The 15,092-nt window shown below is 31.0% G+C and overlaps 1 protein-coding gene across 9 annotated transcripts in view; it reads right to left on the reverse strand.

Annotated features, from left to right (window-relative positions):
* Positions 1-668: 668 nt before the first annotated feature.
* Positions 669-15,092, reverse strand: part of LOC143069661 (uncharacterized) — an 87,205-nt gene continuing 72,781 nt past the window's right edge. For all 9 annotated transcript variants that reach the window (XM_076244402.1, XM_076244403.1, XM_076244409.1 and 6 more), the window contains 5 exons: positions 9,702-11,268; positions 9,070-9,103; positions 7,303-7,353; positions 6,781-6,829; positions 669-5,561 (listed from right to left, as the gene is read on the reverse strand). In XM_076244402.1, the coding sequence (XP_076100517.1) occupies positions 5,554-5,561; positions 6,781-6,829; positions 7,303-7,353; positions 9,070-9,103; positions 9,702-11,268 (1,709 nt within the window). In that variant the 3' untranslated portion in view covers positions 669-5,553. The remainder of the gene's footprint in view (positions 5,562-6,780; positions 6,830-7,302; positions 7,354-9,069; positions 9,104-9,701; positions 11,269-15,092) is intronic.

The following is a 15,092-nucleotide window of genomic DNA, read 5'->3' on the forward strand; positions in this document are numbered from 1 at the left end:
GCAGATTCATTGCAAAAATTCAAACATGTTTGAAAGAGATCGTAAGCAAAAGTATGTTACTTTTATTTACTTTCCTCAATTAAAAGTCACACTGAGGCTTATAAAATGGATGAGAGGGATTCACCTACTGCAACAATTACCACGAGCACCAGTCTGAGTATTTTAATATATATATTGATAGTGCCACATGTGCTTATTGAGGAACACAGATTTGAGGTTATATCAACTAAAACAGGCAAATAGACCCCGACAAAATCGTAGAGACAACTACCTCTTACATCAAAGTATGTATAAATAAAGGCAACAGACATATACCGCTTTTCAAAATTTATAAATCGAATGAGAGAATAACAGAAGAAAATGCCTTTACCAAATCAGAAATATGACAGTTGTTATCCATTCGTTTGATGTGGTTTAACTTTTGATTTTTTCCATTTGATTAGGGACTTTCCTTCTTGAATTTTCCTCAGAGTTCAGTAATTTTGTGATTTTACTTTGGAAATAAGGAATTTATATCCCTTCTGTATAGCTCTGATACTTTGTCTGTTTGGGGGAAACCTTTTCAATAGACCACTTTCGAAATGTCCTTCACTGGAAAATTTCAATTACGCACCCTTTTATGACGCTATTTATAAGATACACTGTCAGTTAATAAAAGTTAACACAAATAAAGTTTTGTATAAATAATTTATTACCATGAAAATATGAGCAGTTATTCTGTTTAACAACAGCTAATGCATAGATCATCTTAATGTACAAATTGCATAGCACTTTATCAAGTATAAAAATTCTTTAAAAAAATGTGTTTCATACAGCTTAAATTACACAACACAATCACAAAATATATAAGCTTTTACAAACATGATCATTAATCTTTCACATTGTGTATAATCTGTTCAATCACAATTCTTATATCGTATACAAACTTATATCGTATTAAAAATCTGACCCAAAAAAAACATGCAACAAGAACTGTAAATTCAGATATTCATGTGTGCTTTTATTTAGGATCTATTTAGGATGGAAAGATATCTTTATATCTTTTTAAAATTGTCCAAAATAAACCATGTCAACTGGGTTAGAATTAACCTGTATGGAAAGTCTAAAATATAGCTCAAGAATGAATTCATACACACATTTAAAATGGCACTTATATTCAATGATAATTATTAATAAACATGAATATTTCAACTTCCGGAAATGATTTATGCATGGTCAAAGTCTTACAATAGGAATGCTATTTACAAATTGTTATAAAGTATGCCCCTTTGAATGATATGTTTAAAACAAATATACGTGTCATGTAATTATTTTATATACCTCATATTCAAACATTAGATAAAACATATACCTCTGAAGGTGTGATGATATGTATGTATCAAACAACCCCAAGAGACAGGAAAAGTAACTGATATTGTTGATATCAATTTTCAGGATTCACAGAAAGCTTCTTCAATCATAGATTTCAAATAAAATGGTTTGTTTTGAAAAATAATGTTCAGTTTAATGCGATACACTTTTCATCCTGTTGTTAATCAATGCTTCAGACTGAAATTTGAGGAATAATAGTACTATATTTAAAGATTTGCTGCTGTCAATACACCTTATCGCTATTTTTCCGCCATTACTGGATATCACACAGGTTCCCGTAAAATTTTGACGTCATAAAACAAAATATCTGACGCCACAATAGAAAAGTGATTGTGTATGACATCAAAAGTTCAAGCGGCCGGATCAGTCGGGATTAGCGACAAGGTGTATTGGCATTTGAAGGGTGCAAATGCAGTTTTATTAGCAACTCATACTGATTAGATGTTATAAATGCCACTTTGTTACATGTGATATTTGTGGCATTCTTTTTATCTTTTTTAAGAAGTATCAGGGGTAAGAAAATTCATTCAGAAAGATTGCAAGACAGAAAATCTACAACACCAATAGCTTCAGAGATTATAGCAGAATCTCTATGTCCTAAGTTATCCCAGTCTTGTTGTCTTTTTTATATTTAAGGTGGTACCTAACACTACAGGGAGATAACTCTGTAAAATCAGCTAAACGTTTTAATTACATTGCATTGTGGAGGCAATATTAAGCTCCTCAATGATCAAAATAGGTGTTTGTTGCACTGCTATATAACCAGTGTAATTTTTCTAACAAAACGGTTGGTCAAAACTTTGACAAAATTTTATGAAAATTAAACGGGCCAAACTAATTTTAGTGAAAGTGTTTCGTACCACCTTAATATTATTGACTAATAATTTAATAAAATAGTATCAAGATCATGCCAGAAAGTCATGGACATTAGCCAGAGAGGATAATAATAAACATCAACTTTCAAAACACATCAAAATTGGTTTCAACAAAAATTGTTACTATTTTTTTCAATATAAAACAACCATTTGTCATATTATTTCTTAAAATCAGTTTAAAACCATACATGCTTTAAATAGATGAAAATGACCTACATTTGGCATTTTGCAGGCAATAATAATGTAATATCAACCCAAATTTAAACATAAAACATTATAAATCAATGTATGTATTAAAAGAACTGAAAGGATAAACATCTTTGGCAATTTAATTAAGTTGAACACTTTTCAGATTTAAACTGGATGCTTAAAGGCAAGCAGATATTTTTTATCATTACATATCATATGTATACAAAATCACTTTTACACCATTGAAACAAATATCTGTCACTTTAATCGTGCAAACAGATTACATAAAATAACCAATTCTCTCCAGTTTATATATATACAAAGAACACATCATTTACAAAACACACAAGCAGCACATATTTGGCACATGTATGATATTTTATTGTCACTTATTTGAAATCTAGGGGAGGGGAGTGTAGTTGGATTATAATTTTTCACTAACCTGTTATCTCCCTTTAGTAAAAGTACAGAATAAAATTATTTACAATAGTTTCACAAACCTAATTTGCACAAATGAGGTAATCAATTGCATGTTAAATAAGATAAGTTATTGTGGGATTCATTTATTATAAGGGATACCAATTTTCGTGGATTAAGGAAAAATTGTATTTCCATGGATGTTTGATATATTGTTTAACTAAAGACTGCATAAAAAGCCTACAGCAAATTTGTAATACTTTGGAAATGTTAATTTTAGGGTCCAACTGTACCTAAGAAATCTATAAAAATTGGTATTCCACAAATAGTAATGAATCCACAGTATGTCATTCCTAACTACTATTTACATGCATTAAACTTAAAAGTCCATTTTCTTATTATTGATACGGTTTTTGGATTTTATTATTTCTAAAAAAAAAGGAGTTACTTCCCTTAATGTTAGACATTGTTGTCCTTGTGCTATGTTTTTATCAGCTGTAAATCTTGAAAAAACACATTTTCAATTCGTTACAATATCTACATGCATGAAATTACAGAAACTAACAAAGTAGGAATTTCTTGTGTTAACCTATCTAATTCATATCTGCTTCATATTCAAACCTCATAAACAATATTCATGTTTTCTTTACACTACAAAATCATCTTAAAGAATTTTTCCCCAAATAGCACTAATTTCAATCTTATTTTAACTTCTTTTAGTTGCTCTTATTATGATATGGAGTTAAATTCAGTAACATAAAAATAGTCTACTAAAAAAAGTTGTAGGGTTAATGCCAAGGAGACAGCAACCCAAAAAGAAATGAAATATTAGTCCACAAACTAAGCCACATCAAATAAATATTATGTTAGTTAATTTTGGCTAAAGTAAATATATGCAGTCATTATCTTTAAATTCCTCTTTTTTATTTAAAAAAAAATTGAATGTGCTCAAATGTAATGCAGGATTTACCTTATTTCAAAACAGAATTGTTACATTGAGGGTATATTAGAATTTTCTTAGCAATGTACTATTTATACATGTGCAATAAGCTAGGTCATTTCATTAAAATTTTCAAACCTAGCACCAATTGTTGTAGAAGTCAAGGTCTTTAAAAAATTACTAATTACAAAAACTTAGTGTAGCACAAATCCAATGATTTATCAGCCTCTATCTGATGTGGCCCTTTGACTTAAATATTATCCATCTTAACAAGACAACTGTATGAAAATCATGAACAGATCTATTCCCCTATTACTATGATTGGCAAGACAACAAATTAATTAAATATACATCATAATCTCATAAAATTCCCATTATTTACATAAATATACAATATAAGTGTGCAATACACAATTGATTAAGGACAGTTATGTATTAGTTTTACAAAAATAATTCACTGGTACACATTGCAAACAAAATATTCTGTAGTTGCCATTAATCTCTGGAATGTCGTTAGTGCAATCAATAAAAATTGTATCAAGCAAAAATTATTTGGCACATATAGGAAAATATAAAGACAATGGTCGATTAACCCTTTCCTCCATAATGACGCCTTTGACGCCACCCCCTTTACTCCATAATGACGCCTTTTGACGCCTGTGTAGTGCCTCAGTTAAAACATCTGTATTAGAAAAATCTGTATTAAACCTAATAAAAATTTGTATCTAATTTAAAAAGGATATTCATATACAACTGAAATTTCATTAATGAAATATTTGTTTTCCCAATGCATTAAGACTTTAAACCTGACAAATTTTTTTATATTAAAAAAATCCTATGCAAATCAAGTATGTTAAAAAAAAAATCTATGGAGGAAAGGGTTAAGAGATGAAAAAGCAGGCAACTACCAGCTTTCCTAGTAAAAGTTCATACTAGAATTGACATAGAACTAGATCAAAGAAAAAGCCTGCTAACTCCTTTACTTAGGATAGTAATAAGAGAATTTGTGAGGGTCAAAATGGGGTTTGCAGAAAAGAGAAGAAAGGGTCAACACATAAATAAATGTAAATTGTCTTACAATTATAGAATACAGAAATAAAGACCACCCCTCCATTAAAGCAACTCCGTTCACTGAAAAACTTATAAGTAAAAACAATCATAAGTTATGAACATTTCAGTATAACTTACGATCAATTTCAGTCATAAGATTTTTCAGTGAAAAGAGCCCTTAGACCCTCTTTTGTGTTCTAAACCCTTTTGTTTATTTCATAAAAGTTATTCACAGTAAAATCTATTTTTACCTGATCTAAAGACGAAAAGTGGAGTGAAAATAAATTGCTGTGAACTTATTCTTGTCTTTTCTTGGCAAGAACATAACTTCTGTTTGTATGTTTCGCATTCAAATTTGTTTATAGGTACAAAGTTGAAAAATGGTTTTCCAAAAAATCATTCATCATTTAATTTTAATTTTCTCTCCAAATAAGTATTGGTATATTAAATACCCTTTGATCAGACAGATACAGAATTAACTTTAAAAGACATTATTATATCATCAGGACTAGGTATCTGAAAGTCTTTCAAAACAATCAATGCCCAGATTTACAAAAGGTTTGTCTTTTTTATATGATACAAGCTGTACTCTGTAAAAAATAGTTTTATATTTAGCGATAATCTCTCAGCATTTTTCGTTTCCATGGATACCATAATCAGCGCTGGTACTGGACAGTTGCATCTTCCAAGGTTGAATTTCTTGTTTCAATGTCAATTATCTGCCAAGAAATTCACAACTGATTAATGGTACTTTAAACAAAATGAAGGATTCACCAAAAATATATCATGTTCCATAAGTACACCATTTGAAGCAGTCATTGTTTTAAATATCAATGAATGCCACTCAAATTAACTGTATACCAGTTAGTATAACCTTGACCCTGCCTAGGGTTAATATAAGCAGGACCAATATTTGTTTTTATTAAACCTCAGTTATCATTTTTTGTATAAAATAAGTACACAACATTTTGACTATTTTTTCAAATTGCAAGCTTTAAACTATTGGACCAGTCAATAGTTTTCAACTATTGGCCCTCGATGAAACTATTTGACCGCAAGCCTCATTTTATTTCGCAGAATTTCCAATGCAGCTTCAGGATTGGTGGATTTTGAAAATTCCACAGGAGTAACAGAGTAACAACGTTGCATTTCACCTATAATATCTAGAGTTGACGTAAGTGCAAGACAGAGCCTTAGCATTTCAGAATATTTATGAGGTAAATGTTGGGTTTCTGCTTTTTATATTACGATAGTTGTTTTATCACAGCCATTTATTTTCGGTTGTCTTTTTCAGTATAATAAAACACTTACATACTGGATATTAGTTGAATAGTAAGTTTATTGTCCCCTCGGATACAACTATTGCCCTTGGCTATGCCTCAAGACAATAGTCGCACCTTGGGGGACAATAAACTTACTATTTCACTCATACACAGTCAATAAGTATACAATATACAAAAGTTAGTATAACCTTGACCCTGCCTAGGATTAATATAGGCAGAATCAAAACATTGTTTATATCCTTTGGTCTTTGGTATATAGTTTTCTTATTGGCAACCATACCACTTTTTCTTATTTTTTAATATTTCTTTGCATCAAACACTTACTTCTTTTACCATATATGACACAGTGATGACTGCTGTACCCATATTTTGACTATTTTACATATTGTGTCTGTTTAATTACGCATCGTTGTAAATATAATGGAAGTTGATGCGATTGTCATACAAGTGAGAGGTTTAGCGTTATAAAACCAGGTTCAATCAGCCATTTTCTACATTTGAAAATGCCTGTACCAAGTCATGAATATGACAGTTGTTGTAAATCCCTTGATGTGCTTTATCATTTGATTTTGCCATTTGATCAGGGACTTTCTGTTTTGAATTTTCCTCGGAGTTCAGTATTTTTGTGATTTTACTTTTTATTTATATTAATTACCTATAAACTGTCTGATCTGAGCTTCTAAGTGACCTATCCTTTCATCTTTCTGAAAATAAATAAAATGCATTCTTGGTAAATAAAACTTAAATCACCAAATATTTTCCGTATGCAAAGTGACCTTAGCGTGACCCTTCTCGTAAAAATCCAGTGATCGCAATACGCATGGATCTGTCGCTGAAATAAACTATTATCTGATTATACATGTTAAACATGTTCTCAATATCCATGCTCCTTTGTTGATTGTTTACTATAAGGTGACAATCGGTAAACTTCGGATTCAAAACACAGCATTCAATAAGCTGCCATATTTGTTAAACATAACAGATAGAGGGAAAAAAATTGACCATTATAGGATATATTTGCATAAAAAATGATAAAATTGTGCACAGAAGACTAAGTTTATGATATATACGTGCATTGGTTCAAGAATTGAATAAACATTGCTTTTAACCAGTCACTCGTTTCATATGACTGTAACCTTTCTTCCATCTTGAAAAAAATCTACAATTGCAAACTAACCTTTTCTCCTTCCTCCTCTAAAAATGTTACTCTTTTTTCTAAAACTTGAACCTAAAATAAAAATGCCATTTAATACTAACAAGACAAACAATTGTCCAATTAATTCATTCGGAACTCAATAAACTTTTATATTTTCAAATGCATCATGCAATATAATTTTCTAAGATATACATTGTATAATAAAACAGCTTTTGTCGGATAGATCTGTCCCTTACTTAAATATAGAATAACCACACATTGTCTCAAAATATCAATTTTATTTGTACAAGGCTTAGAAACAGGTAAAAAGCAAGGATGAGCCGAGCATTTCTACCTGTTTCAAGCTGAATATAAACAACATTTATATATTTGAGACACTGTATGGTTATACTTTATATACTGCATCTCTTACAACTGTTCTAAATGAAGTATTTAGGGTAAAAACCATCATTTCTTAATGTTGAGTGGAAGACGTAAAGTTTCTGCGAACCTGCATGTTTTATTAACAATATAAATAAAACTCTACGGAAACGCATTGTCATTGTCATAAACTAGGTGATATACAGTCAATGACTACGGAAACGCATTGTCATTGTCATAAACTAGACGATATACAGTCAGTGACTACGGAAACGCATTGTCATTGTCATAAACTAGGTGATATACAGTCAGTGACTGTATATCAAATATGAATATACGGTCAATGCAATTTGACTGCTCAAATAGCACAGCTGCAGTATATTGTAAACTATCACATTTTCTTCCAGGGAATTTTCAATTTTGTCATCATCATACAAATATTTGATAACAATTTGTGACAGACCAAATAATGGACAGACAAGAAAACATATTGCCTCCTTATATTGAAGCACAATAAGGCCAGTGCAAAATATAGAAAACTAAATGACTTTATTGAATTGAAGTCTGTTATGTTGAACAAAATATTAACAAAGGAACTATTTTATATAAATAGATTATTAAGATACAATACGTTTTGGAATGCTGTACACATGTTATGCAGGGGCCTTGACCTGTAAGATTATTATCCAATCAGCAAGGGGGTTTCCCAGTCACTTCTGCATGTGCTTCTCGTTTACTAATTGTTTTGCCAGATCATACTAATTAACCAATGAGATTGCTTATTAAGTTTGAATTAACCAATCAGCGTTTGTTAGCAGAGCTTTTGTTTTAAACGCGCAATCATAATTATTCTTAATGCAACGCTTGCTTGTAGCAGTCATTTTATAATTTTCGGGAAAATAATTTCTTAAGCTGCCGTTTTTTAAACAGCAAGTCATGAATGCCTTTGCATCCGCCCTAAGTCAAAAGCGTCCTTCTGATGCATGAACCTAAATTACTACCTTTTCACAGGTTTGGGATTATTTTGGAGTACCACAGTTTTTCAATTTGATTTTGCTTTCTTTGTGAATATGTTTATTGCGTATTGATATGCAAAGAAAATATTAAACTGTGATTCTTCTCCCAAACCTGTGTCTGTTCAATTTGTACTTAATACAATAACCAGTTAGCTTATGTCTTGGTCCCGCTACTTAACTCTGATTAGTGTAAATCAAGTGCCTACCTGCATTGTAACTCTTCAGTATTAGGTTTGGGCACCAAAGGGATAGCAACCTGGTTATTGGTACCACTGGCCTTAATATTCAACATCAAATAAGGGAGGATCTGGGGGGGACAAGTTTTGTGGATTAATTAGTATATTAAATAGGATTACAAGATTAAGCAGGTGTGTATATTGTAACTTATTTTAGTTTCTAACACAAATCCTACCTTTTTCAAAATTTCTACAAGGTCAATGGATTTCCTGAAAAATGAAATGAATAGTAAGTAAATAAGAACATTTTCATTGTGTAAAAACAGTTACAAGATACAAATATATCATATACATGTATACAATAAAATACATTCAACCCTTTGAGTCTATAAATCACTTTCAAAATAAAAAAAAGACGTATTTCAAACAAAGTAAAGAATATGAAGTTTGATACCTAATTCACAACCAGTTTTCTTAAATAAAACACCAAGAAAACATCAATTAATCATCAATCTTAAAATAAATGAACACAGTTACAGGAATTTTAGACTTTATATTCATACTTCACTGCTAGTACGTAGAAATCAGTGATGAAAATGATATGTGCTCAAATTTGACCCCAAAATGACATTATCTATTTTATTGACCTCATACCTTTGTAAAATTGATAAACATCATGATAAATGATAAATTAGAAGACTTTTTCTTCCAAAGAAAAACTCAAAAATATGTTTCTTTTTCATTTTTTTTTTAAAAACTAGCAGACAGTTGTCTTTATTTCTCCATAAGCCTTAACCATTTATTACATTCAAAAAGACATAATTCATGAAAAGCTATTTTTAAATCTATGCAGTTAAAGCATTCTTACTCTGATATGATAGTTGATTCTGTTTTATCTGAGATCTCATCAATACAACTAGGTGGACTAAGGGCTTCACTTGATGAAAACATCTTAGCTGCTGTGTCCGAATCCAAACTGGAACCAATTCCGGACGAATTAGGTGGACTCAGATTTAAGCCTGCTGGCTGACTCAAATTGGTTGAGTCTGAATGACTGTTATATACTGTTTTTGTTTGATGTTTTGTAGAAGAATTGAGGTTTATTTTAGTGGAACTAGTTATCCGTGGACTAGAACATCTCGGAGACGAACCATCAGACCGAGGAGAAGAATGAGCATTTAACATGGCAATACGTTCACGTACACCTAAAGAAATGTCCTCCTCCGATAATCCTGCATTGGAATCTTTTGATGAATTAATAGCACTATTATCTTTGGAATGGGATGAAGAATTAGCAGGAATATTGTCTTGAGAATCAGCGGAATTATTAAATTTCAATTGTCTTGGTGAACTATCCCTTTCTGGAATATCATAAGGACTAGCATCTAAATCGGTTAAATTCTGAAAAGCTTGGTCAATTATACTCTTTCTCCTTAGTTCAGACACTGTTGTCTCTATTTCAGTAGCAATACCAACTAATTTAGGATCACTTAAATGATCTTGGTTTGAGGAAAACTCAGGATATGTTGAAGAGTTGGAATGTGAAGGGAATTTAGAGTTAGAACGAGTCTCTCGAACATTGTCAACAGTCACATCAGTTTCTTTTGATTTTTTATCTTCCAAAATACCAGACTTGCCCATGAGTATACTTTTAGCCTGGTCTAAAGTCAAATCATTAGAGTTCTGCCTCTTTGCCATAGTTGCCCTTTTTAAGAAAATGTCCTGTTTGGCATTTTTCACTTGTTCTTGTTTTAATTTGGATGGCATTGTTTGAGGAGGTGGCATTAAGTCTTTATCATTTTTCGAATATTTTGATTTTGCTGATTCTTTGGGTGGATTAGCAGGCAACGACAACCTGCCACTACCTTTTAACACACTGCCCTCACCACGAGAAGATGATGACGACCTTGGAGGTCGTTTAGGTGTACCTGTTGAGTATCTTGAAGGTGGTGTATCTATATCTAACAAATCAGGTGTACTACTAGACAAATTTAGACGTGCAGACGACAATAGATTTGATTTACTCCCCCTTGATTCCACATCTATATCCATCAAATTAGGTGATGATGCATGAAATCCTTTTTTCTTTATAAAATTACTCCTCCTTTTGGCAACTGGTCCCTTTGATTTTGAAGTGTCTGAACTATCCGATAATTCACTACTTTTGGGGGTATTTATAATATTTGAAGAAGATGGTGTTTTGGATATTTTGGCTTTTGAACTTTCTGTTTTTTTCATGTAACGATGCGTACTGGGTCCACTCTGTGATTGAGATCTCAATTCACGCTTAGGTGTTTCATTCAATGTTTTAGAACTTTCTGATCTTCCTAAGCGTAGGGTAGATGGTCTTGATGACCGCTTGTCTGATTTGGTGCTTCGTCCAGAACTGGACGTTTCACTTCCTGTTTCTGAATCTCTATCCCAAGCAGGAGATCCTGAAAAATGACGAAAAAATTGTTAAAAGCAACAAATCATCTATCAAGATATATGAATTAAATATCCAAACTTTATCATAAAGGTGACTAAATGTTAAACTTTTGAAGAAAATTTATTGTTGCTAGATTCATGCATTTTATACAGCCTTATCAATGTCTTACAAGCAATCAATAACATCTCATGATAAAAACTAACACTGATGAGTAATTCTAAAAAACAAATCCTGGTTATCTCCCCTTTTTTTTGGTTTTTCATTGCCATAAATTGATATATAAATAATGCAACTGTGATTTCCAACTTGGTTTCAATAAATTTTGTAGCAAGAGTTTGTTTTTTTGGACAATTTCAAAATATAATTTGAACAGACTGTTGTTTTGCACCACTATGCTAATGAATCTTAAATTCTACAGTATTTGGTTGTCTGATACACTGTTTCTAAACCACACCAGCAAAAATTGTTCGGACTCCATGGTATATAACATCCGGTACAATGACGGAACATCAATAGACAGAAGAAAGGTAGGTTTCTTCTTATTTTTTATTTTTTTTCTTATGATATCAAAGAATATATATACATATACAACTATTTTCTATTGTGAGATGCAATACTGTGGATTCATTTTTATTCGTGGTATACTAGTTTTCGTGGGTTTCGTGGGTCTCAGCAAACCACGAATTTAAGAATTCAACGAAGAATAATCCCGAGAAATGTGTATGGAGTCGAATGTTTATTTCCGGTTATTTTATGCAGTTCTAGTATTGTGTTAAATAGCGATAAACATTGTAACATAACATGTGTTTTTTATTGAAAGAAGATACAAGTATTTTGATTAAATCTATAATAAATATATCGAATATCAGTGATAATTTACTTTTTAAAATTGATTAAAACTGTTCATGGAAAATAACTGCAAGTTGTTAATTACCGTGTCATAGTTTGGTTTACCAGTGATTAAAAATCAATAGGATTAAATACGGGGATATTGCCCGTAGGTAATATTGTTTATGACAGGAACATTTATTTTCACACCTTATAATTATATCACTGTTTATTATATCGTGATTAGGGAAATGAACTTTCAATCATTAAGTTTTGAATGCCTTATAAAATTCAGACAAGAATTTATAAATTGTAAAACAAACAAATAATTAGTTGTTTCTGTCCATTATTGTAATCGAAGTTATCAATGAACACTTTAACTTAGAATGACCAAGCGAGGATTTTGACAATTCAAAACTTTTTCAATGAATTCCTTCTTTTTTGTTTTGTTTTATTATTGATCAAACCAAGGAGGTTATATGATCTCCTAAATCAAAAAGAAATCCATGAATTACGTATCTAATTTTTTCTTGTTGTAATCAGCATTCCACGAATTTACGTATGCCACAAAACATCCTTTTTTATCTATCCACGAAAATTGATACCCACGAAAATAAATGAATCCACAGTATGTTCTACAACCATTCTATATTAACAGAGAAATAAGTAAAAATGTACGTCAAAATGACGAATTCAGTGAACCTACTGTTTATGAACCATTTAGGTTGAGGTCAAATGAATCCTGCCAGACCGACATGAACACATTCTAATTATTAAAACCAACAACACAAAACTCTTAACATTTACCAATTAATCAAGGAAATAAGTTCACGTCACATAAATTGCCATGCGGCCAAAGGAAAAGGAATATAGAAATGAGGTCAAGTGCAAGGGCAACGGACATATGGCAAATAGAAATAAAAATCGTATACACTTTATAAGATAAGTGGCGAATCTAGAAGACGTATAGGTTGCACGCCCCCGACCCCACCTTTGATTGCCAAAACTATTTTGATTCATGTATTGAATTCAACAATTTTTTTAAGCAAAAAATAGTGAAAATATTGTTCAACTCACTACGCTCGGCGGTATGTATAAGCTGTTCGAATTACATCCTCTTTGAAATAAACTGAAGCCGTCTGTCCGTTTATATTGTCAAAATATATTGACCAATGTCAGTGTACGATCATCATAAGTTATGATGATAAGTTATGATGATCGTACACTGACGTTGGACACAATGATTCATAACACAATGGCGACAGTACAGACCCGTTTTTTTTTTTTATAGTAATGTTAATAGAATAATTATTATTGAATTTTGTCGATGACCTGAGACTATTATACATGTACTAATTTATACATAGTAGTCTAGTTACAATTAGTGACAAATACATTTTATTTTTAATGCATGGTAGTTGTAATCCTTTTCTTCCTAGATAAACATTCATTTTCTATGTCGATTATGCATGCATATACATTTGTCTTATTATCAACGTTTATCCTTAAGAAGATTTATTTTTAACGATCATAGAAAAGATTGCTGCATACATAGAATGATTAGATTACTTATAAAGGTGCCCATCCTATTGTGCGAGAAAATCACATATCCATTTTGTGTTTCCGATTTTTAAGACCTCTAATTTCAAGTTTAAACATATTTTCCATATATTCATATAGAAAACGCATATTTAGAGAGCTTTAACCTCAATTTGTATCAAGACCTTCATTCCTATCTATTCTGCTGTTAAAAAATTTTGGAATGCAAAGTAAAATTAAAATTATTTGTGTTCTGTAAGAGTCGGAATTCAAGTGTTTGCTTATCATTTATTAGAATCTGAGACTCAAATAAATAATAAGCCGTTGTCCTGTGAAGAACTTTTTTTCCAACGACGCACAAAACTCCCTTTTAAAGCTGAAGTTAAGTGATCAAGTATAATGTAATGTGATTATGATTTTTTTTTATTTGAGCGAACCGGATTATGCATTGTGAAATTTATGACAAAACCGGGTGGTAAACCTTGACAAAACCGGCCAGTTCCATTTTGACATGACCCATTTCTTTTGTCCATAAACAGGAATACAAGTATTGAGATGCTCATGACTACACAGCTACTTTTGCATAGCTACTATTTCTGTACTAAAAATTTGTAGTACTGGAAATTTACTTTTAATATTCAGTACTATTGTGTTACTACAAACTTATGGTAATATTTAGGTACCTGTATTTTACAGTACTGTATTTGTACTTGAAACTTAGGTACTATAGATTTTTGGTTACTACCGTTACATTTTCAGCATTTTGTAAGATTTTTCTATTTCAAATCTCTCAAAGTTATGATTTCAAACATGGAATATTGTATTATTTCTGTACCAAAATATTTAGTGCAAATCAAGTACTGTAAAATACAAGTACCTAAATATTACCATAATTTTAAAGTAAAGAAATAGTACTAAATATTAAAAGTAAATTTCCAGTACTGCATATTTTTAGTACAGAAATAGTACCTATGCAAAAGTGGCTGTGTAGTTTTGCAATCTCCGTGTCAGTATCTATCTTCCCGTACCTTTCTTTCCGTACAATGTGAACAATTTAACCAGAAATTAAACACTTTCGAGGCAAGGTTCACTCAATTCGTCATTTTGACGTACATTTTTACTTATTTCTCCGTTAATATAGAACGGTTGTAGAACATATTGCATCTCACAATAGAAAATAGTTGTATATGTATATATATTCTTCTATATCATAAAAAAAAATAAAAAATAAGAAGAAACCTACCTTTCTTTTGTCTATTGGTGTTCCGTCATTGTGCCGGATGTTATATACCATCGAGTCTGACCAATTTTTGCCGGTGTGGTTTAGACACAATGTGATATGAATAAGTGTGTAAAAATTCTTGACATGGAAGACTTCACAAGTATTAAATAAAATCACTATTATTGTTTTTTTAAAATATTCATTTGATTTTAAAATGTTTAATCATAATGTCAATGAATTAT

Source organism: Mytilus galloprovincialis, chromosome 3 (genome assembly GCF_965363235.1).
Source record: "Mytilus galloprovincialis chromosome 3, xbMytGall1.hap1.1, whole genome shotgun sequence".
Classification (NCBI taxonomy): Eukaryota; Metazoa; Mollusca; class Bivalvia; order Mytilida; family Mytilidae; genus Mytilus; species Mytilus galloprovincialis.